Raw genomic sequence first — 26,089 nt, forward strand, 5'->3', positions numbered from 1 at the left:
AATTGCAGCATGTAACAGGCCTCCTCCACATTTCATTTTTTGGTCGTTTTACATAGCTCAAATAAAAAACGTAGATTATAACTCTGTTTTTGTTTGCTCTGTGTTATTAAACTGAAAAAAATTCAATCCTGATTGTTTCTACAAATACCAAATGGCCCGATTCAGGCAGATGCCTTCTGCTTCAATAAAAATCACTATGGAAAATACATTCTCCCCACTATTTTTAAAAAGCTCTCACTTGCCTGTTCTAAAACGTTGGCATGTTTGCGAAACTTGCTTTATCTGTTACAATGTGTTTGTATATACACAGCACACACTGTACACCTAATCATGGCTACTGGGGTTTCTGCTAGAATTAAGCTGCACTCGTTTTACAGTCCAGAAAATTCAGTAAATGTACTTGAACTAACGTTACGCTGGTTATTCTATAAAATGTTACAACAAATATCTGAACTTCGTGATCAGGAGTTTTATCAAATCTCGTGAATTTTTTTTTACTCAACTCCACGCATTTCCTCACTATCTCTGAAGATAGGAAGGACCTGGTAATTGAGTGGGAGAAGGCTTTCGGTAGGGGGCGCGCATCGGCATTCTTCGTAAATGGAAAGTTAGAGGAGGAAGGATCAACCGACCGTCAGTATCAGAGCTGAATAAGGACAAAAACTTGCCATGTCCGTACTGCTGAAAAGCTCGACAGGATGGCTAGTCGACCATCTCCAGTTCCTAAACAACGAGTATAGTCATGACCCTGGTCTGTGCTTCCGAGACGAGTACTTTCAACTTCTGAAGCCTCACATCCCCGGACCCATTTCCGCCGACGCCACAGACACTGCGCTTCTATCATCGAACTGCATAGAAAGGCCCCAAACCCGCAAAAGGGTAAGTTTTCTTAAGAAACAAATGTCACTTTCGGTTTGGATCGTGCGCTCCCTCCTTTGAGGGCGGGTCATTTGCTGCGCTCCACTTTGCAGCGAAACCTAGGTTTATGACTGTGCAATGTAGTGGCCATATTTGAATGGTAGCTCCCGTCTACAAGTTGAGTAAGTGTTTACCAGGAAAACCTACGAAATGAGTGTTTGCCTCCTCAAACTAATATCAAACAGTATCAATGTTTATCACTCTTCCAGAGATTAACTTTTTAAAATATAGAAATGTGTGTACCGATAAATTCTGTGAAATCTTGACAAATTGTTGTTTTTAAACAGCTGAATAGTTAATACTACTTTGCCGCAAATCATGTCATTTGGGGATGTCTGACAGTGGGCGTCCTTAAATTGTCATGCGTTTTCGCCCGCTCTGTGTACCGGTAAGCTTTCCGTAGACGATTATACATTACGGGTGTAATTTTTTTAGCGTACTGGGCTAGAGTAGACATTTGTTGGTGAAAGGATCCGTCTTTTATCTGTTCTAACCAGGTTGCCTGCGCTGACTATGAGCTCGGAGCTGCCCTGTAAAAATGTGTGACCGAAACCACTTGAAAAGTGCAGTTTTGTCATGAGCCTTTTCTTAGCTATCCGGCCTCTCTTGCTCATCTGCGAACTCAGAAGCTTGTATGAACAATGCGAGTTTAATAATGATTATCTTTCTTATACAGAGTGGCAGATAGCGCACCTCGCTTAAACGCTATTTAAAATCCTCAACTTGCGTTGTCACTGGAACCAGTGATTTGTCATGCTTTAAAGTTATGCTTGTTTAATTAATTGAGCTATGAATCTGGGAGAGCGTAGCTTATATTATATGTAAAAGTTCTGCTAATAAATCATTAGGCCTTAGTTAGCATGAGTCGAGGCCTAGCTGCCTGGCTTTCATATTAAATGTATTTTTCTAATGTGCAGTGTGCTTACTTGCTGAAGGACATGAATTCTTGTTTTTCTCCAAACTAGAAGATGAATGTAACTGTAGTAGATCCATTCCCATGAAATTTGACTTGCTTACTGAAACATTCTTGTTGATTGCAACAGTGTAGACTACTTGCAGGTACAAGGTCGCCTGAACCGGTACAGACAATGGAGCCACTGACTAAAGATGCAAAGAAGACCACAAGAGTATAAAATCATCCCGGACATTCTACCCACTGAAGATGTCAATGATAAGGACCAATAAACTACGTGAGAACGGTTATGGGGTGACAAATTCAATGAAGTAATTGAAAACCTATTGGAGGGAGATAGTTGGCAACTGACCCCAGCCAATTAGCTTTTAGGGTATTGTACAACAGAAAAAGGGATAAAAACTCTTGACACAAGGAAGTAAAGCAGAACAGGAGAGAATAGGAGAGAGTTAGGGAGATGCTGATGCGATTTGCTATGACCCAGACATTTTGTCACTTTGCATAGAGACTTTGCTGTTTGGTTCTTAAAAACCATCCTTGCCTTATATTGCCCGTTTACACTTTACCTCCTTATGAGGGAAGTGCCCTCTTTTACCTGATTGCTGAATTCCTGATGGCGAATTAACTGATGCCCTGAAGACGAAGACCGAACCTGAGTGCTAACCCAATACGGAGGGTAACTATATGACAATGAAATTGAAATTGTCTGTTTGCTTTTCCTTTCTAGGTACCAACTGCTTCTTTTGACAGAGACCCTAGTTAGATGTTTTCCAAATTGGTGTTACTAAATTGTTTTGCATGAAGCCCAACAGGCCAATGCTGATTTGAGGTTAGATGAGGGTTTCACTAAAACTAACGCAAATAGACAAATGACTGAACCTATGCTTTGTTGAATAACAGTGATAATGATGCTCTACTAAGGATAACCTATGCTGACGCTGTGCTATGTTTTGATATTCGTGATTCTTGCTTTGATGAAATCTTATCAGAGTTGCCATACTGTGACTATGCTAATGTGTTTCTTGGTTTTGAGACTAATAAATATGCTAGTAGAATTGTAATCAATAGGGAATAAACTTTAAATAATAGTACTAAACTGGTGTGGTTATTCATGACTGCAAGGTCATGGTGTTTCTGAGTTTTATTAAATGTCTTTGACTAATTTGAATTGTCTTATTATGGTAAACCTTGATGACGTTATTGACATATTGATGGACATGCTGATTAGTTATCTCGTTCTAAGGTGTCTTCAATCAGGGTCAAAAGATTCATTGGCCTAAAACGAGTCCCAAAGTGAGTAAATTAGTCATAAAGGGACGTGTTTACAGTTTCTGGTAGCAGAGCAACCCTTTGGGGCCCTGGGACGAGGGACCATTGTTTAAAAGTGTTTTTAGAAATAATGCAAATTGGAGGTATGATGCGTTTCTAAATTCCCCATAACTTTCCCGGAATCTCAGAGCTTGCCTAAGTGAGTTGGGTATGTTCTCGGCGTTCTAACATGTGTGGTGTAGAATTTGCGTTTGCTCAGCTTATGTATATTACAGGTGATTCGAGAAGTTTGTGTGAATTTAGGCCAAGTAATGTTGTTTTAGTAGGAGTGGGCGTACTCCGCAGTATGAGAGTAGGGAAGTCGGTGAACTTCATGTGAGTGTGGCGCTTTGTGCTAAAAAATTATCCACATGGTTGTTGGTGATGTACGGACCCGTCGTGGTCTAAGACTCCGGAGTATATTGACAAGTGTAGGAGACACTTGGGTTTATGTTGTAATTTGTGCGGTTTAATAGGTCAATCGGGCGTGGTTGACAAGTCTAGTTTGAGTCAAATTGTGTGAGTGAAACCTTCGATGGAGATTTGGCAAGTTCTAAAGTGCACTAGAATAAACCATTGACAAGTCGAGACTAGGATTTGCGGGTCGAATTCTGCTTGCGAGTGCGGGAGCTGAGAAGGAGAGAGTAGCGGCCGAGGCTTCAAGTGAAATCTCTGTAAAGTTCTGAAGCGAATGTGTTACCCTTCCTGTAGTAAACCAGCAAATTTGGGTTTTGTTGTTAAAGGTGCTCGCAATATTTTGCATTAGTTTTGTGTGAGGAGGACAAGCCGCAAGACTTTGTCAGCCACAGTGTGTGTGAGTGTGACGTCAGTGGTGCCACGCTGGGATAGGTCAGTTGCTGAGAGGGGTCGCGCACGGATTGGCAGCCGTCCGTGAGAGGCAATAGGTTGAGAAAGGTGGGTGAAGAGTGTTCTGGGAATTAAAGTCACTTCCTGATTAGATTCTAAAACAAAATAAAAGACGCAAAAATGAAGTTTTTCAAGGCTCTAAAGAGTGCTTTGAGGGGAGATGTATATATTAGAGCGAGTGTGGGGGAGCCTACATCGCCTGAGGGTACTCCAGCTTATATTGTAATGGGAGAGAAGGGAGTCGCGCCATGTCTTTGGATGAAGCAGTGGTGCAAATTGACAGAAAAGGAGGGATGTTTAGCATTTTCAGAATACAGAACGTTTAATACCAGAATTTTGGAGAACTTGCGAATGATGTTAAGTGTGCAAAAACCGCCTCCGAGACCAGCTCAGTAGGAGGCATTAGCAATTTGGGAATTGATGGCCATACGACAGAGACAGCAGAAATTTGAGAGGAGAATGAGAAAAGCAGAAAAGACTTTAGCAGAGGCTAGATGGGATAATGAGAACAGGATGTGGAGAAGAGGAATAGTTGACAGACTTAAAATGTTCCCGGAAATAACACAAGAAGACGAGACACAGGGAAAAAAGGCTACTTGTAAGACAGACAAGGGTTCTGATAAACCAAAGGAGACTCAGAGGTCTTGGGCAGACGCAGATGATTCAGACGATGAAGAGTTTCTTAATCAGTTGTTACATGATCGCCCGCCACCATATGCCATAAACGATAACGTACAGAGCACAAGTGTGGGTTCCGTAGCAGCACGAAATAAGGGCATCACAAGTGCAGGGCAGACAAGTGATACAGAATGGTGTCAGTGTGCCCGCTGCGCCAGACACTCAGATACAGTTGCAGCCACCGCAGAATCAAACGATTTATCCTGATGTTCCAGTACTGGAAACAACTCCGAGTCTGATGGTGCCGCCTGATCCGATATAAGAGATCAGAGTTAGTGCAGATTGAACCAACTCCGCAATTGCTGCCCCAGCCGCAGCAACAGCTGGTTCCGAGTTACACTTCAGTCGCAGGACCGCAGTCAGGAGCTACAGCACCTATGATGAATCAAGCTATGGGAGTTAATGCTCCACAGGGTTTGGGACCAGGTCAGACATCCGCTGCCCAGGGTAAGCCTGGCGTATGTGATCAAGGAGTAATGACCCAAGAGGCGATAAGAGAAGGGTCCATAGGACAACTGCAGGGAGAACAGACAGTCGAAAGGTCTAGGTCTTTGTTAGACTTTAGTCCGATTGGGGTTCCTTTAGAGACAATGAGGCAAGCAGGGTTGGGAATGCTAACCCGACAGGTAATGAGTACAAATACGACACAGACACCAATGGTGCAGTCTGGAAACATTTAGTTGCAGGGCTTAACCGCGCAACAATTGAACGAGTGGTTGGACAAACTCAACATTCCGCAGACTACTACAGTGATCGCAGAGAGGTCAGAAAGGGAAGAATACCTGAATTTTAGAAGCTATGGAACTAGTGGAAGGAACAATGGGGATAAACAGATTAGAGTCATACACGGAAGCAGAGTTGAGGTATCTGTGCCCCAAAATAACTAGAGAGGTGAGCAAGGTGCATCAGAGGTTGGCAAACCTGGCGGATAAATACAACATAGACATTGAGAGTACTAAACATTTGAAAAGAAGCTACAGATTAGACTTCGAGCCTAAAGATTTTGAGCACATGAGGTCTAACGGAATGAAATCACACCTCAAAGAAATACTACAGAGTGCTCAAATTTGGGGAGCCTTAGAGAAATGGGAAGGCAGATGGGCAAAGAAAGAGATAAAGATAAAGGTGATGGTCCGGAACCAAAGCAAGCTAAAGCCGCACCGGACACGGGGACAATTAAAAATGTTACCCATGAGAGAGACAGCTGGAGGGGTTCTAGTCCATGTACCGTGGTCTAGGGCTGGCATCCTGTCATTCACAAATGACTACCCCAGGTTGAGGGAGAAGCCGATAGAGTGGTACCAGCAGACGGACAGGTTTGTAAAGCTTGCGAAATGTTTCTGGGAGGACTTAAATACACTGTTTGAGATTATAGTTCCACCTGACCTATGGCTTGAGTGCAAGAGGGGCGTAGATTGGCCGACAGAGGAACCAGCAAGGGATAAGGTTACTGGAGCACCGTCTGAAGAGGTGATGAAATATTATCATAAAGTGATTGAGTTTTTGAAGCAGAAAGTGTCGCCGAAAGTGACTGATTGGCAGAAAATCGATCGAACATCATAAGAAGCCAAATAGTCGATTCATGCTTACTATGAGAGATTGTTGAAAGCCTTGTGGGAAAGTTCGAATTGTGCAAGACTTGAGGAAAATAAATGAGATTGTGGTAAAGTGTTGCCCCATAGTGCCAAATCCAGCTGTAATCATGTTTCAGGTTCCGTGTGATGCGGAGTGGTTCACAGTTGTGGACTTGTCTCAAGCATTCTTTTCGGTGCCTCTTCATGAGGATAGCCAATTTCTCTTCAGTTTCAAATTCCTGGATAAGGTGTACAGTTGGTGCAGAATTCCTCAAGGGTTTTCTGAGTCGCCTTCCATCTTCAATCAGATATTTAAGAAAGACTTAGAGTCATTAGAACTGCCTTTCAGTTCAACATTAGTGCAGTACATTGATTATTTGTTAATTGCGTCCAGGACAAAAGATGACTGCAGGTACGACACAATTGCCTTACTGAACCATTTCGGCGGTGCTTCCGGGGGCATTCTGACCGCGGCGGTAAAGCCGCGGTCAGAAAAGGGAAGCCAGCGGTTTCCCGCCGGTTTCCCGCTGCCCCAGGGAATCCTCCACGGCGGCGCTGCAAGCAGCGCCGCCATGGGGATTTCGACCCCCTTCCCGCCAGCCTGGTTCTGGCGGGAACGGGTGTCATGGGCCCCCTAACTGGGCCCCACATAGATTTTCAGTGTCTGCGTGGCAGACACTGAAAATCGCAACGGGTGCAACTGCACCCGTCGCACCCCTTCCACTCCGCCGGCTCCATTCGGAGCCGGCATCCTCGTGGAAGGGGGTTTCCCGCTGGGAGGGCGGGCGGCCTTCTGGCGGTCGCCCGCCAGCCCAGCGGGAAACTCGGAATGACCGCCGCGGTCTTTTGACCGCGGTACGGTCTTCTGGTGGTTCCCGCTTGGCGGGTGGCGACCGCCGCCCGCCAATCTAGGAATGACCCCCAAAGTGTCCCCAAAGAAGCTGCAATACTGTCAGAGAGAGGTGAAGTGCTTAGGTCACCTGATTGAGAAAGGGTCAAGAAAAATATCCAAAGAAAGAGTGACAGCCATACTGCAGATGAATCCCCTGACAACTAAGAGAGACGTTAGGATGTTTTTGGGAATGGTGGGCTACTGTCGTCGGTGGATTCCCAATTTTTTGATAATCTCTAAGCCCTTGATAAGACTGACTGACAAAGAAGTTCAGGATGGCCCAGGTGCTATAACCATGTCCGAGAAAGAGATGAAGGAATTCGTGGAGTTGAGGGAAAGCATGTGCAGGGCACCAGCTTTAGGTATGCCTGATTAAACTAAGACTTTTGTACTGTTTTGTCATGAACGTGATGCTTGTTCTTTGTCTGTCCTGACACAGGTCCATGGAGGTGCAAACAACCCAGTAGCATATTTTTCAGCTACTTTGGACTCAGTCGCAGCAGCCTTACCGGGTTGTTTGCGTGCAGTTGAAGCAGTTGGTCAAAGCCTCACACAGTGCAAATGAATAGTGATGGGACATCCTTTAACAGTAATGGTCCCCCATTCAGTTGAAATCTTGTTAACCCGAACCAAGACGCAGCACATAACAAATGCACGCCTTACAAAATACGAGACCATTATACTGGCGTCTCCGAATGTGTCCCTTAAGAGATGTACTGTATTGATCCCAGCAACTTTACTTCCTATTGATAATGCAGACATTGATGATGCCGAGAAAGTAGAACATGATTGTCTTGAGGTAACAGATCTGTGCACCAAACCAAGGCCTGATATCAAAGATATTCAACTTGAAGAAAATTATTACATCATCTTTGTTGATGGTTCATGCTTGAGAGACTCAGTAGGAGTACTGAGAGCTGGATATGCTCTGTGTACAATCTCTGGTATCTTAGAAGCTTCCTGGCTTGAAAGAGTGTACTCTGCTCAAGTGGCAGAATTAATTGCTCTTACAAGGGCATGCCACGCAGCTGAAAACTTGAAAGTCACTATCTATACTGACAGCAGATACGGATTTGGAATTGTACATGATTTTGGCCAGTTATGGTCACAGAGGGGTTTCATGACCTCTTCTGGTTCTCCAGTGAAAAATGGCGAAAAGATTAAGGATTTGTTGCACGCAATTCAGTTACCTCTTGAAATTGCAGTGGTGAAATGCAATGCTCATGTTAAGTCACAAGACTTTGTGTCAATGGGAAACGGCTATGCAGATCAATTCGCAAGGTTTTGTGCATTGAACTGTGTATCGTTTTGAGATCAGTAGGAATTGTTACCTGAAACTGAAAATGAAACACGCCTAAACTTTGCATTAAGGGTGGTTGACACATTAGATGAGCTAAAATCACTGCAGGGACGTGCCAGCAAAGAGGAGAAACGCTCCTGGCAGAGAAAGCAATGCGTACAGAGATCTGATGACTTATGGGTCTCAGAGGAGGGAAATATGGTTTTGCCAAACAGTCTTTTGTCACAGTTTGCGAGGTTTTACCATGGTCAAGCACATGTAGGGAGAGACGCAATGATCAGGTTGTTCAAAATCGATTGGTTCAATCCAAAATTCAGACAATCTGCAGAGGTTATCTATCACAGGTGCATCATCTGTCAGCAGATGAATGCAGGGAAAGGGACTGTGGTGAATATGAGCCACGTTGGGAGAGCTGGAGGTCCATTTAGTAGGCTGCAGATAGACTTCATTGAAATGCCTGTGTGTGGAAGATTGAGGTACGTGTTGGTGATTTTGTGCATTTTCAGCCACTGGATTGAAGCTTACCTTACACGTAGGAATGACAGTCTCACAGTAGCAAAGCTGCTGCTTAGGGAGTTAATACCACGTTTCGGATTCCTGATCTCTTTAGAATCAGATAGGGGCAGACACTTCGACAACGAGGTGATTAAGCTCTTGTGTGCCGCATTAAACATTGAGCAGAAGCTGCATTGTAGTTATCGCCCTGAAGCATCAGGAATAGTGGAGCAGATGAATGGTACCTTGAAGTCGAGAATGGCAAAAATGTGCGCAGCTACCAATCTGAAGTGGCCAGATGCATTGCCCTTCGGACTGATGTCAATGAGAAATACACCTGACAAGAAAACAGGACTGTCTCCTCATGAAATTCTAATGGGCCGAGCTATGCGATTGCCCGCAATACCTGCAAATGCTCTTGTGAATATCACGGATGATATCGTGTTGGACTACTGCAAGGGTCTGACTGACGTGGTCCGCTCTTTTTCTCACCAGGTGGAGGCTACCACATTGTCACCGATAAGTGATCCAGGTCACACCCTGAAAGCAGGTGACTGGGTGGTTGTCAAGAAACATGTGAGGAAATCGTGTCTGGAGCCGCGTTGGAAGGGGCCATATCAAGTGATACTGACAACCACTACTGCTATAAAATGTGCAGGTCTTCCAAATTGGATACATGCCAGTCACACAAAGAAGGTGACGTGTCCGACTGATGAAGAACTTGAAGTGTCCAAAACAACAGCTGCAGAGAAGGAAGTCTCAGGGCCGGAGAGTATTCAAAGGGGAACTGAGACTGAAGGAGAGCCCGCTGAGGATGGCTTAATCACTCAAAACGAGGTCCAGAGGGGTGATAGTGAGCCTATCTCAGCTGGGGCATCAGGGGAACCAACACAAAGAGAGGTTCTCCCAGAAGCAGACGGATACAGGTTTGAAGTTGAGCCCATAACGGACCCAGAAGGTGAAGTGAGTGTGGCAGAAGGAACTCGAGGTATTTTGACTCCTCCTGAGACACTTGCAGGTTCATCAAGAGAAAACACCATAGCACAAGAGGAGGGCACCGTTCAACGTCCTGAAAGGCTAGACAGAAAGAAAACATTTAAAGGGGATAATTGGCCGGAGCCACAAGCTGCAAGAGAGAAAGTAATCCCTAATGGGACAATAGAGGAAGAAGTTGATACAACCAGGAAAGAAGATCTCAGTGAAGGAGAGTTGCAGGGTGAACGCAAATTGAAAAGAAAGAGTTGCAAATAGAAGGTACGCAGGTCCGGAATGGGCATATGTAGGAAGTTGGCTCTGTATGTACTATTTCAAAGTAAGAAATAGCATGCACAGAGTCCAAGGGTTCCCCTTAGAGGTAAGATAGTGACAAAAAGAGATAATTCTAATGCTCTATTTTGTGGTAGTGTGGTCGAGCAGTAGGCGTATCAGAGGGTAGTGTTAAGCATTTGTTGTACACACACAGGCAATAAATGAGGAACACTCACTCAAAGACAATTCCAGGCCAATAGATTTTTATATAGAAAAATATATTTTCTTAGTTTATTTTAAGAACCACAGGTTCAAGATTTACAAACAATACTTTAAATGAAAGGTATTTGACTCAGGTATCTTAGGAACTTTGAATTATCACAATAGCATGTACAGTCTTGGCAAAAAAGGCAATAAGCAATTTTAAAAGTGGACACAGTGCAAAAATCAACAGTTCCTGTGGGAGGTAAGTAGATGTTAAGTTCACAGATAAGTAAAACTTACGGGGTTCAAAGTTGGGTCCAAGGTAGCCCACCATTGGGGGTTCAAGGCAACCTCAAAGTTACCACACCGCAGCTCAGGGCCGGTCAGGTGCAGAGGTCAAAGTGGTGCCCAAAACACATAGGCTTCAATGGAAATCGGGGTGCCCCGGTTCCAGTCTGCCAGCAGGTAGGTACTCGCCTCTTCGGAGGGCAGACCACAGGGGTTTTGTAGGGCACCTGGGGGGAACACAAGCAGGCACAGTAAGTACACCCTCAGCGGCACGGGGGCGGCCGGGTGCAAAGTGCAAACAGGCGTCGGGTTTTCAATAGGAATCAATGAGACAGGCAGGCACGGGGGGGCTCCTTGGGGTAGCCACCACCTGGGCTAGGCAGAGGGTCGCCTGGGGGTCGCTCCTGCACTGGAGTTCGGTTCCTTCAGGTCCTGGGGGCTGCTGGTGCAGTGTGGTTTCTAGGCGTCGGGTTCCTTGAAGCAGGCAGTTGCGGTCAGGGGGAGCCTCTGGATTTCCTCTGCAGGCGTCGCTGTGGGGGTTCAGGGAGGTCAACTCTGGCTACTCACGGGCTCGCAGTCGCCGGGGAGCCCTCCCTGTAGTGTTGGTTTTCCGCAGGTCGAGCCGGGGGCGTCGGGTAGAGAGTAGAAAGTCTCACGCATCTGGCGGGAAACGTGTGGTCATTAAAAGTTGCTTCTTTGTTGTAAAGTTGCAGATTTGTTGAACAGGGCCGCTGTTCTTGGGAGCTTCTTGGTCCTTTTAGATGCAGGGCAGTCCTCTGAGGCTTCATAGGTCGCTGGTCCCTATTGGATGCGTCGCTGTTGCAGTTTTTCTTGAAGTGGGGAGACAGGCCGGTAGGGCTGGGGCCAAAGCAGTAGTCGTCTTTGTCTTCTCTGCAGGGCTTCAGGTCAGCAGTCCTTCTTCGTCTTCCGGTTGCAGGAATCTATCTTCCTCGGTTCTGGGAGCCCCTAAATACTCAATTTAGGGGTGTGTTTAGGTCTGGGAGGGCAGTAGCCAATGACTACTGGCCCTGAGGGTGGCTACACCCTCTTGGTGCCTCCTCCCAGTAGGGAGGGGGGCACATCCGTAATCCTATTGGGGGAATCCTCCATCTGCAAGTTGGAGGATTTCTAAGAGTAAGAGTGACCTCAGCTCAGGACACCTTAGGGGCTGTCCTGACTGGGGAGTGACTCCTCCTTGTTTTTCTCATTATCTCCTCCAGCCTTGCCACCAAAAGTGGGGGCAGTGGCCGGAGGGGCAGGCATCTCCACTAGCTGGGATGCCCTGTGGCGCTGTAACAAAGGGGGCGAGCCTTTGAGGCTCACCGCCATGTGTTACAGTTCCTGCAGGGGGAGGTGAGAAGCACCTCCACCCAGTACAGGCTTTGTTCCTGGCCACGGAGTGACAAAGGCACTCTCCCCATGTGGCCAGCAACATGTCTGGTGTGTGGCAGGCTGGCAAAAACTAGTCAGCCCACACTTTAGTTGGGTATGTTTTCAGGGCGCATCTCCTAAGATGCCCTCTGGGTGTATTTTTTCAATACAGTGCACCTTGGCATCGGTGTGCATTTATTGTGCTGAGAAGTTTGATACCAAACTTCACAGTTTTCAGTGTAGCCATTATGGTGCTGTGGAGTTCGTGTTTGACAGAATCCCAGACCATATACTCTTATGGCTACCCTGCACTTACAATGTCTAAGGTTTTGCTTAGACACTGTAGGGGCATAGTGCTCATGCACCTGTGCCCTCACCTGTGGTATAGTGCACTCTGCCTTAGGGCTGTAAGGCCTGCTAGAGTGGTGACTTATCTATGCCATAGGCAGTGTGAGGTTGGCCTGGCACCCTGGGGGGAGTGCCATGTCAACTTAGTCATTTTCTCCCCACCAGCTCACACAAGCTGGCAAGCAGTGTGCATGTGCTGAGTGAGGGGTCCCCAGGGTGGCATAAGACATTCTGCAGCCCTTAGAGACCTTCCCTGGCATCAGGGCCCTTGGTATCAGGGGTACCAGTTACAAGGGACTTACCTGGGTGCCAGGGTTGTGCCAATTGTGGAGACAAAGGTACAGTTTAGGGAAAGAACACTGGTGATGGGGCCTGGTTAACACTTTCAAATCATAACTTGGCATCAGCAAAGGCAAAAAGGAGGCATTTCCTTACAGCATATGCAACATCAGCTGAATGGCAGCAAGACTTTTTGGCGTTCTGTTTTGATCGAGAGGTACCAGGTCAATACTACGGCACCTGAATTAAACTTTAGAAAGAGACTGTGTTAAATTGAAATTGAAAGCTGAAAAGCTGAGAAAAGAGACTGATAAATTACCGTATGTGACACTGTTAACCTGAATTGACTTTGAAAAACCGATTATGACAAGCTGCTAACCTGATTTGACAAATGGGTCCTGGAGTGAGTGAAACGCTGTAAATACTCGCAGAAAGAGAGAGACTTTGCACAGAAAAAAAAAAAAAAAAAAAGAGAGCTTTTATATCGTCCTCAAGTTGATTGTTTGATTTTATTATTCTGCTACCTGATTCTTTACAGATCATGAATTATAATAGAGATATTAGTAATAAGGGTAGGATGTGTGGTTGGTTGAGTGCTTTTCTGGGTATCGTTTGTGCAATAATAATTATAGGTGTGATTGTGGGAAAGCCATTGGTGGATAAGAAAGTGACTAACAATGCCTCAAATCCTGAAGCTGCTACACTAACACCATGGGAGAAGTTTGAGCAGGATGCAAAATACTTGCATGAGGGAACTAATCCAAAAGGGGAACTATCTACTAATGTTTTCTATCGCTTGGTGAATGAGTATGTTGACACAATGGATACGACGAATTGCTATGTGTGCACAAAGATTCCTTCATCAGTACAAGAAGGGGTTATTTATCATAGTCTGCCATTAACCTACGGGATAAGCTGTAGTTTTCTGTTAACAAGATTCTATGATCAAGAACATGTTCAATACTTCTATTCTAACTTAGATGTAGTGTTTTCCTTTGTGCCCATGATTGAGTTTCTAAATAAACTAGCTAAAGAACACAGTGTAAAATTAGTTAGGGGTTTCTTTGAGCCAACACTGACATTTGGGACAGCTGATGCGCACCGCTATAATCTAACCTGCTTGCTAACACCTGTAAAAAAGAGCTTCTTAGATCACACTGATGATAGATGGAAAGCATTAAAGAAAGGCTAGAAAAGGGATTAGAAAAACGCACGCTTGCAAATGATTATGCTTACACTGCTATAAAGACACAGGGTACGTTAGCTATAGATGCATTACACGTAGGAAGGCTTTGTATATATAGGCCGAAATCTGAGCATGACACTTTGTTTGTGGGAATGAGTGAGTGCAGGCATGTGTTTTTGTTTCAGAGTAAATGGACATTCATGTTAAATGGACAGGATCCAGCGATCCCCGGGTTTTATTATATATGTGGGCTTAATGCTTATTACCGTCTTCCAAAGGGATGGTATTGGACATGTTATTTGGGAATAGTTTTCCCAAAGATCTACCAGATTGATGACTTAAAGCAAATTCCTAAAATGTCTGAATTACAACATACTAGACAAAAATGAGAGACAACGGCTGCTGTCGTTGGTGACATATTTGGAGCCATAATTCCTTCAGTAGGGGTTATCTTAAACTCCATAAAGATTCGAAAGTTGTGTACTATTGTGGATAACATGCTGATGAAATTCACAGGGGCTATACTCCTGATGGATACTGAACTTGCTGCGGGAAGAGCTATGACTCTTCAAAACCGTCTTGCTTTAGACGTTCTTTTAGCGAAGAGTAGCGGAGTCTGTAAAATGCTTAATGAGCGCCATTGTTGTGCATTCATTCCTGATAACAGTAAGAAGATTAGAGGTATGCTTACTAACTTAACCAGAGATAGTGCATATTTGAAGGAATTAAAGGAACCTGGAGTTTGGGAGAAGGTTGGGAAAGGAATTACCAAAGTAGGGAATTGGTTTAGTAGTATTTGGAACGGGGTTCTTGCAAAAATATTAGGGGTCTATTGATTGTCGTGATTTGTCTACTGGGACTATGGTTGTCATGCAAAATTAATAAAAGAATTAAAAGAGATTTGGCAAAACGTAATAAAAGAAAAGAAGGAAAGGAAAAAGAGGAAATGTTCCAAGAAATTTGGGAAAGATCCCATAGAAAAGAAGAAATTGAGATGCAAAATTTAAAGAAAATGAGAGTTTGTGAAGGGGAAGGTTTTGTGTGATGACAAGTGTCATCAGAGGAGCGACTGGGAGAACGTAGCTTATATTAATATGAAATGTTTATGAACTAACGTGTAATAATGCTGCATAGCAAACGTATTAATGTATTTTACTAAAACGTGCGCATGAAATGTGCCCACGGGGAGTGACTGCCAATATATACAATGACTAATGAAACTGACTAATAATATTGAAATGTTATATTAGGATATGAGTTTGCACTAATAATAAAAGATTATATGTAAAAGTTCTGCTAATAAATCATTAGGCCTTAGTTAGCATGAGTCGAGGCCTAGCTGCCTGGATTTCATATTAAATGTATTTTTCTAATGTGCAGTGTGCTGACTTGCTGAAGGACATGAACTCTTGTTTTTTTCCAAACTAGAAGATGAATGTAACTGTAGTAGATCCGTTCCCATGAAATTTGACTTGCTTACTGAAACATTCTTGCTGAACGCAACAGTGTAGACTACTTGCAGGTACAAGGTCACCTGAACCGGTACAGATAATGGAGCCACTGACTAAAGATGCAAAGAAGACCACGAGAGTATGAAATCATACTGGGCATTCTACCCACTGAAGACGTCAATCATAAGGACCAATAAACTACGGTGAGAACGGTTATGGGTGACAAATTCAATGAAATAATTGAAAACCTATTGGAGGGAGATAGTGGGGTAATGACCCCAGCCAATTAGCTTTTAGGGGATTGTACAACAGAAAAAGGGATAAAAACTCTTGACACAAGGAAGTAAAGCAGAACAGGAGAGAATAGGAGAGAGTTAGGGAGATGCTGATGCGATTTGCTATGACCCAGTCATTTTGTCACTTTGCATAGAGACTTTGCTGTTTGGTTCTTAAAAACCATCCTTGCCTTATATTGCCCTTTTACACTTTACCTCCTTATGAGGGAAGTGCCCCCTTTTACCTGATTGCTGAATTCCTGATGGCGAATTAACTGATACCCTGAGGACGAAGACCGAACCTGAGTGCTGACACAATGCGGAGGGTAACTATATGACAATGAAATTGTAATTGTCTGTTTGCTTTTCCTTTCTAGGTACCAACTGCTTCTTTTGACAGAGAACCTAGTTAGATGTTTTCCAAATTGGTGTTACTAAATTGTTTTGCATGAAGCCCAACATGCCAATGCTGATTTGAGGTTAGATGAGGGGTTCACTAAAACTAACACAAATAGACAAATGACTGAATCTATGCTTTGTTGAATAACAGTGATAATGATGCTCTACTAAGTATAACCTATGCTGACGCCGTGCTATGTTTTGATATTCGTGATTCTTGCTTTGATGAAATCTTATCAGAGTTGCCATATTGTGACTATGCTAATGTGTTTCTTGGTTTTGAGACTAATAAACTTGCTAGTAGAATTGTAATCAATAGGGAATAAACTTTAAATAATAGTACTAAACTGGTGTGGTTATTCATGACTGCAAGGTCATGTTTTTTCTGAGTTTTATTAAATGTCTTTGACTAATTTGAATTGTCTTATTACGGTAAACCTTGATGACGTTATTGACATATTGATGGACATGCTGATTAGTTATCTCGTTCTAAGGTGTCTTCAATCAGGGTCAAAAGATTAATTGGCCTAAAACAAGTCCCAAAGTGAGTAAATTAGTCATAAAGGGACGCGTTTACACATCCATCAGTTTGTTAGTCAGTTTCACAGGTATATTCAAGTTTACACAAATACCTATATATCTATATTCTTTTTGCAGTTTTAGATAGCGCAAACTCGCATGGAGGTATTGGAGCGCTTTGCTCGAGCACTAGTTAACAATACTCAAGGATACATTTCATTATTTTATGCACAGGGCTATTAAGTGATTTGCCCAGATTCACAGATTGTTAAGCCAGCGGAGAGACGGGAACCTGGTCCCCCAATGATAACTCAGCAGCACCAGATTATTTTTAGCAAAATTGCCAAACGCAATTGGAATTGTAGAAACCTAATATTTACATGGGCTTGGCTACCGGTCTCCCACCCACCCTAAGACTTTCGTATTGCGGCAGTGGCAAGGGGAGCCTTTTGAACAAATTACTATCTGTACAATAAGAGTGCCCTACGCTTGAGTGAGCGGCTAAGAAACAAGCATTTGTAGTGCTGTAGGCCTCGCTTTTGCTTGAGTCCGAGCTATTGGCATTTCAAATTCATAACTGGACTTTTCTTGCCGCATGAATTGGTCAACCCTGCTTCATAATTTGTTTTTTTTCCTGCCACATAATTCCAGTGGTCCTGCAAATAACTAAATCACTTCTGTTTACCTTCTTCCTCTGTCTGCAGCAAATGATGAAAATGTTGACATTTAGCATCCTATTTTAAAGCTGCCATGCTTGTTCCTATAGAATACCAATTTCACCACATTACCATCAGAGTTGCTGGCTTGCTAACACAATTCCCCCCAAAAAGACACAAAACAGCCACTGAGGAGTAGCAAGAGAAATAAACTAGAAGGGTCACCCAAACATATCATGAGTGTTCAAACAGTCATGGTGCAATAAGGATGTTAAGTTGACCTGATTATGGTCATAATTACAATAAGGAGAGTCTAACAAAGCATATACAATTGTCAAATAAAAACCTTCAGAAATAAACTGTTGGCATTAGACTGTAATTATAAATTAAGAACTGCGAGCTAAAGGGGTTAAAAGTGATTGTACATATATTCAAAATGCTTGAGATGGCTTTAGAATAATGGTGCCTCAGTATTCACATTGAACTGCAACAGCTGCATGTTGGAAAGGAAAGCTTTAGACACCTGCACATGATCATTTACAAATTAAGCTTCGAGTGAGCTAAAGGGGTTAAAAGTGGCTGTACATATATAAAAAATGCCTGAGTTGGCTTTGGAATAATGGTGCTTTAGTATTCACACTGAACTGCAAAAGCTGCACTTTGCTAAGGCATTTAAGCTCCGGCACATGATTATTTACAAACTAAGCACTCTGCTAAAGGGGTTAAAAGTGTCTGTACATATATTAAAAATAAAGAGAAACTATGGGATTGAGGACCCACTTTGAAAGATAAATTTGAACAAGTCTATTTTTGTTTTAAGTAAGTCCCAGCAATGAGTTGGGCAGAAGGAAAGGCCCCTATTTAGGATTTCAGTTTGGGGTGTCGATAAGTTAACATTGGATAAGTTGACAATTAGCTCTTTGTTTGATCTTTGTGTCTGGCTTCCTTGCTGCTGGCTCTTGTCTGTATACCAGGTGTTTTTGGCTCTTGTGTTGTAGTACCGGGTGGTTTTGTGCGACTGGCTTGTGATGTCCCAAGGCGCTGTCTTCTTACTTCTTTGCAAAAATGTACTGTCGATCTATTCGGTAGTTGTCTTTCCATTTCTTCTGGTGATTCTATTTCAGATGAAGGTAACGTCTCAGAGCAACTAAGTAACTCTGTAGCCAGATTTTGTGCCTTAACATTGTCATATTGTTTGCCAAAGGTGTATACTCTGCCGAGTTGATAGTCAGTAAGGTCTCGTCTGAACTTCCTGTTTTTTTCTGACTAATACCCTCTTCATATTGATCAATGATTTTGTTGAGGATATCGTAGTTTTTTACTGAGATATTAACCCAATTGGCCTTCTCAATTTTTTGTTGTTGAGAGTGTCCACTTCTTGTGGATGCTTTTCATATTCTTCTTGGGCTGTTTCAATCAATAATCGTAACATGTTGTTGGAGGCTGTCTGTAAGTTGGCTTCCCACTGTTAAAGTCTTTCTTGAAATGTGGTGTCAATTGGCAGAAAGATTAAAATTCTTAGGCCCCGTGGTATGAGGTCATGCTCAAGGTATTTTTTGAGTGAAGCAGCTTTCCACCATTTTGATGTTTCTTTTTTGACAGCCCGTTCCAATCAATCAATCAATCAATCACTGCATTTGTAAAGCGCGCTACATACCCGCGAGGGTCTCAAGGCGCTGGGGAGGGGGTGCTACTGGTCGAAGAGCCAGGTCTTGAGGAGTCTTCTGAAGGCCAGCAGGTCCTGGGTCTGTCGTAGGATGGTGGGGAGAGTGTTCCAGGTCTTGGCGGCTAGGTAGGAGAAGGATCTGCCGCCGGTGGTGGTTTTTCGGATGCGGGGGACTGTGGCGAGGGCGAGGTTGGCTGAGCGGAGGCTTCGGGTGGGGGTGTAGAAGCTGAGTCGGTTGTTGAGGTAGGTGGGTCCGGTGTTGTGCAGTGCTTTGTGTGCGTGGATCAGGAGCTTGAAGGTGATCCTTGTGTTGACGGGGAGCCAGTGCAGGCCTCTCAGGTGGAGTGTGATGTGGCTGCGGCGGGGGACATCGAGGATGAGTCGGGCCGAGGCGTTCTGGATGCGTTGGAGTCGTCTCAGGAGCTTGTTTGTAATTCCTGAGTAGAGGGCGTTACCGTAGTCGAGTCTGTTGGTGATGAGGGCCTGGGTAACGTTTTTTCTCGTGTCTAGGGGGATCCATTTGAAGATCCTGCGGAGCTGACGGAGGGTGTTGAAGCAGGACGCGGAGACGGCGTTGACTTGCCTGGTCATGGAGAGAGTGGAGTCGAGGATGACCCCCAGGTTGCGTGCGTGGTCCGTGGGTTCCGGGGCTGTGCCTAGTGACGTGGGCCACCAAGAGTCGTCCCAGGCTGATGGGGTGGGTCCGAGAATGAGGACCTCCGTCTTGTCTGAGTTCAGCTTCAGTCGGCTACGGCCTTCATCCCTACGTTGGAGGTTAGCTTTGGCGGTGTGGGGATCTTCGGTGAGGGATATGATCAGCTGGGTGTCGTCGGCGTAGGAGATGATGTTGAGGTTGTGTTGTCGTGCGACGTGGGCGAGGGGGGCCATGTAGATATTGAACAGTGTCGGGCTGAGGGAGGATCCCTGTGGGACGCCGCAGATGATCTCAGTGGTTTTGGAGAGGAAGGGTGGGAGGCGGATGCTCTGGGTTCTGCCAGAGAGGAAGGATGTGGTCCAGGCCAGGGCCTTCTCTTGGATACCGGCGTCATGGAGGCGTGCTGATAGGGTGCGGTGGCAGACCGTGTCAAAGGCTGCTGATAGGTCCAGGAGGATGAGGGCGGCTGTTTCTCCTTTGTCCATCAGGGTCCGGATGTCGTCAGTGGCGGCGATGAGGGCGGTCTCGTGCTGTGGTTACTGCGAAAACCCGATTGGGAAGGGTCCAGGATGTTGTTGACATCGAGGTAGCGGGTCAGCTGTTTGTTGACAATCTTCTCGTCACTTTTGCCGGGAAAGGGAGCAGGGAGATAGGCCGGAAGTTCTTGAGGTCCTTGGGGTCTGCCTTGGGCTTCTTCAGAAGGGCGTTGATCTCGGCGTGCTTCCAGCTTTCTGGGAAGGTTGCTGTCTCAAGGGAACAGTTTATTGTTTTCCGGAGGTGGGGCGCGATGGCTGCGCTGGCTTTGTTGAAGACGTGGTGAGGGCAGGGGTCCGATGGGAATCCGGAGTGGATGGAGTTCATGGTTTTGATTGTGTCGTCGTCACTGACGCTGGACCAGACGGTCAGGCGACTGGTGCGAGTGGTAGTCGCAGGGGTGGTGGACTCGGTGGTGGGTGCGGGGGGTCGAGCTTGAAGCTGTCGTGGATGTTAGTGATCTTGCGGTGGAAGAAGGTGGCCAGGGAGTCACACAGGTCTTGAGATGGCGGGATGTCATTGGTGATGGAGCTGGGGATGGAGAGTTCTTTCACGATGCTGAAGAGCTCTTTGGTGTTGTGAGCGTTGTTCGTCTAGGCGGTCCTTGAAGGCGGTCTTCTTGGTGGTCCTGATGAGTTGGTGATGTCTGCGGGTGGCGCTCTTGAGGGCTGTGTGGTTGTCTGGTGTTCGGTCGTGGAGCCATTTCTTCTCCAGCTTCCGACAGGTGTGCTTGGAGATCCGGAGGTCCTCGGTGAACCAGGCGGCTTTCTTGTTGTTGTGGTTGGTTGTAAAGGTCTTGAGAGGGACGAGGGTGTTGGCGCAGTCGTTGATCCACTGTGTGAGGTTGGTCGCGGCGGTGTCTGGGTCGGTGGGGTCGGTGGGTGGTCTCAGGGCGAGGGCGGTAGTCAGTTGGTCCTCGGTGACCTTGCCCCAGCAGCGGCGTGTTAGCTGTTGGGTGCAGTGGTGTGTGGTGGGTTTTCTGAAGGTGAAGTGGACGCATCTGTGGTCGGTCCAGTGTGGTTCGGTGGTGTGGTTGAAGGAGACGTGGGGGCTTGCGGAGAAGATGGGGTCGAGCGTGTGTCCAGCGGCGTGAGTGGGTGTCGTTACGAGCTGTTTGAGTCCGAGGTTGGCGAGGTTGTCGATCAGGGCGGTGGAGTTGGCGTTGTTGTTGTTCTCGAGGTGGAAGTTCAGGTCCCCGAGGAGGATGTAGTCCGTGGAAGCGAGGGCGTGGATGCTGATGAGGTTGGCGATGGTGTCACTGAACTGTGGGCGGGGTCCGGGATGTCTGTAGATGAGAGTTCCTCTGAGGGTGGTGTTGGGGTCGGTGTGGATCTGGAAGTGCATGTGCTCGTAGGTTGTGAGGGTGTCATCGGTGTTCGTTGAGATTTTGATGGAGTCTTTGTGGATGATGGCGATTCCTCCTCCCACTCCGTTGGTGCGGTCTCTGCAGGAGATCTTGTAGCCCTGTGGGATGGCTATGGCGATGTCTGGTGCTGAGGTGGCTTTCAGCCAGGTCTCCTTCAGGAAGGCGACTTCGGGGGCGGTGGAGTCTATGAGGTCCCAAAGTTCGATGGCGTGCTTGCGAGCGGAGCGGGTGTTGAGGAGGATGCAGCGGAGGTGGTTGGGTTCTCTGGCTGGTGGTGTGGAGGGTTGGATGCTGGTGAATCTGCAGTTCCTGCAGGTGAAAGGCCGTGGAGGGTGCTTGCGTCGTAGTGCAGTCTGGCGTTGCGGGGGGTGCGGGTTCCAGGGGTTCTGGTGCTGGGTGCGGTCCAGACGCGGACAGGCGCAGACGGGCTTGCCTTAGGCGCGCCTCCGCTGCGCGCCCGCTTCGCGGCCTCCATATGAGGGCAGAGGGAGGGAGGAGCAGCTGGGAGGTGGGAGCGGGGCGGCCAATGGGAGTGAAGGGGGCGGGGCAGCAGGGGCTCACCAGCAAGGGTAAAACCTGAGAAAAAACCCGGGGGAAAACCCGGGGAAAAAACGGTGGGAAAAAATGGCGGGAGAGGGACAACAGAGCACAGGGTACAGAAAGCAAAACACAGGGGCACAGAATGAAAGAACGAAGTGGCACAGAAGCCAAGCGCAGGGGTACAGAAAAAAGGGAGCGAGTAGTCAGGCGGCAAAAGCGGCAACGGAGGTTCAACCCACAGGGGGCTGCGTGGCAGATGGGGGGAGCGACCTGCCTGGTGACAGGGTCAAAGGTCTAAGACCTTTCCAGGGCTAAGAAGGTGCTTTTTTCAGAAAATAAATTGGTAGTATTTGGTTGATTCAGGCCAGCACCTGAAGTATTGAGGACTTGGTTGAATCTACTTCTCCTTTGTTCTCGTCTGGTTTGATAATTCACCATGATGATTACAAGTTTGCATTTGCCAAAATGTAGTTCTTCTGTTGGGCTTAACAGGAGGGAGATGTTTTAGTAATCCAGAACAAGTAGGCAAGGTCCAATGCTCCCTTCCTCCAAAATGCCCAAATTAAATGTAGGTCAGTGGGTAATCAATAGGGGGATGGACCAGTTTACCCCAAGTCAAAGCAAAGAGAAACCATGGGAATTGAGGACCCACTTTGAAAGATTATGTGTCAAATTGTATTCCAGCAATGATTAGTCCAATCCGCATGTTCAAATCAAAAGCATTTATTAATCCTTTGTTTGGGAATTGTTTCAGAGATACATGACGAGAACTGGGTCTGTTTTAAGACCGTTCCTTGTGACACCATTACAATCAAATGAAAAGACACTGAGACGGTAGCCTCACAAGCCTGACACTTTTTGAAATATCTGCTCCGCACAATGAGTGAAACGCACAGATATTTAGGAGGAAAAACTTCCCTGTCAACATGGACTGTATAATGAAGCTGCATTGGAGGCTCCTATTTAGTTTTAAAATGTATGCAGAAATAAATCTCGGTGTACGCTTCATTGCAACAAATAGTGTGATCTGATTCAAAGCACCATGGCCGCCATGAACATGAGTGCGAAGAAGAGACACGGAAAGAAAAAGAAGTATGCTCGCAGTCAAACATATCAGCAGTCGTGCAGTTATCCATGTAATGGGGCAGTCTGCAAGGCGGTAACAAAACTGCCCAAAGGAGGGACAATCGTAAAGCATTTACCAATAGTATCAAGGGTTTTTTGAAAGACAAGCCAAGATACGAGTGATAGTGATGGGTGTGCAGTGGGCGTGGTTAAAAGCCCACAGAGAGATTACAACAGGTTGAAAAGCGCTTGCGCTCTCGACCTAAAAATGGAAAAGTGAGCTGAGAGCGCTTTATGTAAGAAATCACTTGTGTGTCAAAGGATGACAAGCACCCAGATATTTTTGGCACCCATAGAAGGCATCATTGTAATTGTCGTCAGAGACTGTGTTTGGAGTAAGGAGTGCTATTCTGGATACCATGCCCAATTGACTACACAAGAATAGTGGCCATAGACAGTGCAAGTTAATATTGACAGGCTTCTCTCACCTGTCAATATTAATTTACCAATTGCATTGTACTATCGTAGATATAACAGCAGCTGGGACTGTTTTACTTTAATTATCAGCACGTATTGAGAAAGGCGAAATGCTGAAACATGTTTACTTGCAATAAAATGGTTTAATTTGCCTCCTGAGCCTTCCTTTTGGGAATATATGTATATATATATATATATATATATATATAAAATTCTCTCCCAGGAAGCCCGCCCCAATCTGCACACTGTACTTCGGGCAATTCTGAGAGACAGCACAAATCTAGTTCGACTAGTTACTTTTCAAAAGGGATTTATTATTTCATTCAATTTAGTGCGAGGTGCCACAAAGAAAACCTGGCCTACGCGTTTCGGCAAAAAAAACCTTCAACTGGGCCATCCCATAGTGCAGTGCAAGACATAGATTTAAAGGGATCTCCTCATTTTTGTCTACACCTTCTCTTAAAGGTATAAGGGCACATAAACAACTCATGTAACCATGTAGAACTATTCCTATACGATCAATCCTCCTTATGGCAGTATGAGAAACTAAGGGCCATATGTATGAAAACTGGGGTCTGCCAATCGCAAAATGCGATTATTAAGAAATTGCTATTTCCGACTCGCAATTGGCCATGTAACAAAATTGCGAATCGGAATTAGCGATTTCTTAAAAATAGCTATTTGTGGTTTGCGAGGCCCGTTTACCGAATCGCAATTTGCATTCTCGCAATTTGCGATTTTTTTGCGATTCGGTAAAAAATCGCAAAATGCAAGAAAGTTCGAGAATGCACACCTGGAGGAGCCTGATGACATCACCAGCAGGAAATGAGTCATCCCAGGCAGTTTCAGGTGCCACACCCAAACCAGCATCCTGAGTGAGAGCAGCCCAGCCACATAGAGCAGCACTCTGAAGGAGCAGCATCACCTGAGCCAGAATGGAGCCCCAAGGTACATCACAGGAGAAGCAGGAGAGGAAGCACAAACTCAAGTTCAGTGAACAGGAGCTGGAGGTACTGACAGAAGAGGTTGTGAGAAGCCATGACCGCCTGTTTGGTAAATCATCACTCCAGGTTCCTGAGAACGAGAAAAGAAGGCTATGGCTTGACATCCAGGGTAAAATCTGCGCCATTGGAGTGGCACAGCGCTCCATTGAGGAGATTAAGAAACGGTGCTACGACCTGCGGTCCTGGGCAAAGGAGAGGGTGGTATGGAGACTTGCAGAGGCCAGGGGCACAGGTGGCGGACCACCAACCGAACCACCTGCCACACCACTGGAGGACCTGGTGGAATCCACACTCCTCCCTGAAGCAGTGACAGGGGTCACAGACATCGACACCTCCGCTCAACCGAGTACCAGCCAAGGTAAGTGCAATGTTGTTGTGTGAACCCAATATGTGCATGCATAAAAGCCCCTTAGGAATTAGCATGTAATGTGAAGTAGTTTGTGAAGTAGTCCATTCCACATCTTAGAAGCAGCACAACAATGCATTATGGGAGTTGTGGTCCACAAACTAGTACAGACAGTAGCATGACAATGTAAGCAAGCAAAGTGACACCCAAGGTAACACATCACACACTACACCATGTAGAGCAGTACCTGTACCTTTATTGCCATTTTTGGACAGATAATGTAACATACAGAACTGACATGCTGCATATTGTTGTTGCAGGTGGGCCTGGCCCAGCAGCCACACTCATTCCTTGTGTAGGGGAGACGGACACCCAGCAGCCATCTGACACCAACACCAGTGGGTCCCTCAACATCTCCACTGTGCGCCGCAGGCCCAGGCCACTACCACTGCCAGACCTCAGTGGCGACTCGGATGTGCAGCAGGAGGGGCCAAGCACACCGTCTGCACCAGACAGGCGCAGTCAGATACCGGAGGACAGGGGTCATGCAGCACAATGAAGAAGTGCCAGTGTGTCCCAGCAGCAACCGCAGGAGGCAGGTGAGGGTCCATCCTTGCTCGGGGGACTTGAGGCTGCTATGTTGCAGCAACAGCGCCTGAAAAACAGGAGAATATTGAGTTTGGACCGGAACATGAGAGTCCACAATAGACATATGATGGGCCTGCATCGGCTAATTGACACACTGAACAGCAACATCACCCAGCTGCGTGAGGGACAGGTGCAGGCCTCTCAGGACACTAGGGAGCTTACTAGTACAGTGCTTGACCTGTGTGAGGAGCTGCGCCACGAAAGGGTGAGCCGACGCAGACATGAACACTGCTTCAGGACAATGTTTGCAAACTACTGCAGGTCCTCAAACAGGATGGCAAACTCCACAGCACTCATCGCCCGTCGTGCTGTAGCGGCCCAAGTGGAGGCTTCACACACCAGCAGGGATGTGGTCCAGGGCCTTGTACAAATCACTAATGTGATTGAACTAGTCATGGGACAGAGATCTGCCACTCCCAGTGAGGTAGCCTTGGGGGACACTGAGGACAGTTTGCGCCTTAGTAGTGTGGCAGTACCTGCATCCGACACCAGACGGCGCAGTGCCAGACGCAGCACTTCCACTGAGGGTGACATTCAGGGTGCCAGTGAGTCAACTGGGCACCCCAGTGGTGTGCGTGGGAGGAGGAAGTGACTCTTGCCGCATTGACACTGGTATTCC

The 26,089-nt window shown here is 46.1% G+C and overlaps 1 protein-coding gene and 1 long non-coding RNA gene across 4 annotated transcripts in view; one reads left to right on the forward strand and one right to left on the reverse strand.

The window, feature by feature from the left end:
• LOC138282419 (uncharacterized) overlaps positions 1-806 on the reverse strand; it is a 266,400-nt gene extending 265,594 nt beyond the window's left edge. For both annotated transcript variants that reach the window (XR_011200948.1, XR_011200949.1), the window contains exon 1: positions 669-806. This is a non-coding gene — a long non-coding RNA (uncharacterized lncRNA). The remainder of the gene's footprint in view (positions 1-668) is intronic.
• The window catches only part of METTL4 (methyltransferase 4, N6-adenosine), a 196,835-nt gene continuing 171,289 nt past the window's right edge, over positions 544-26,089 (forward strand). For both annotated transcript variants that reach the window (XM_069219970.1, XM_069219971.1), the window contains exon 1: positions 544-879. In XM_069219970.1, coding sequence (XP_069076071.1) covers positions 670-879 — 210 coding nt within the window. In that variant the 5' untranslated portion in view covers positions 544-669. The remainder of the gene's footprint in view (positions 880-26,089) is intronic.

The sequence above is a fragment of the Pleurodeles waltl genome, chromosome 2_2, assembly GCF_031143425.1.
Source record: "Pleurodeles waltl isolate 20211129_DDA chromosome 2_2, aPleWal1.hap1.20221129, whole genome shotgun sequence".
NCBI lineage: Eukaryota > Metazoa > Chordata > Amphibia > Caudata > Salamandridae > Pleurodeles > Pleurodeles waltl.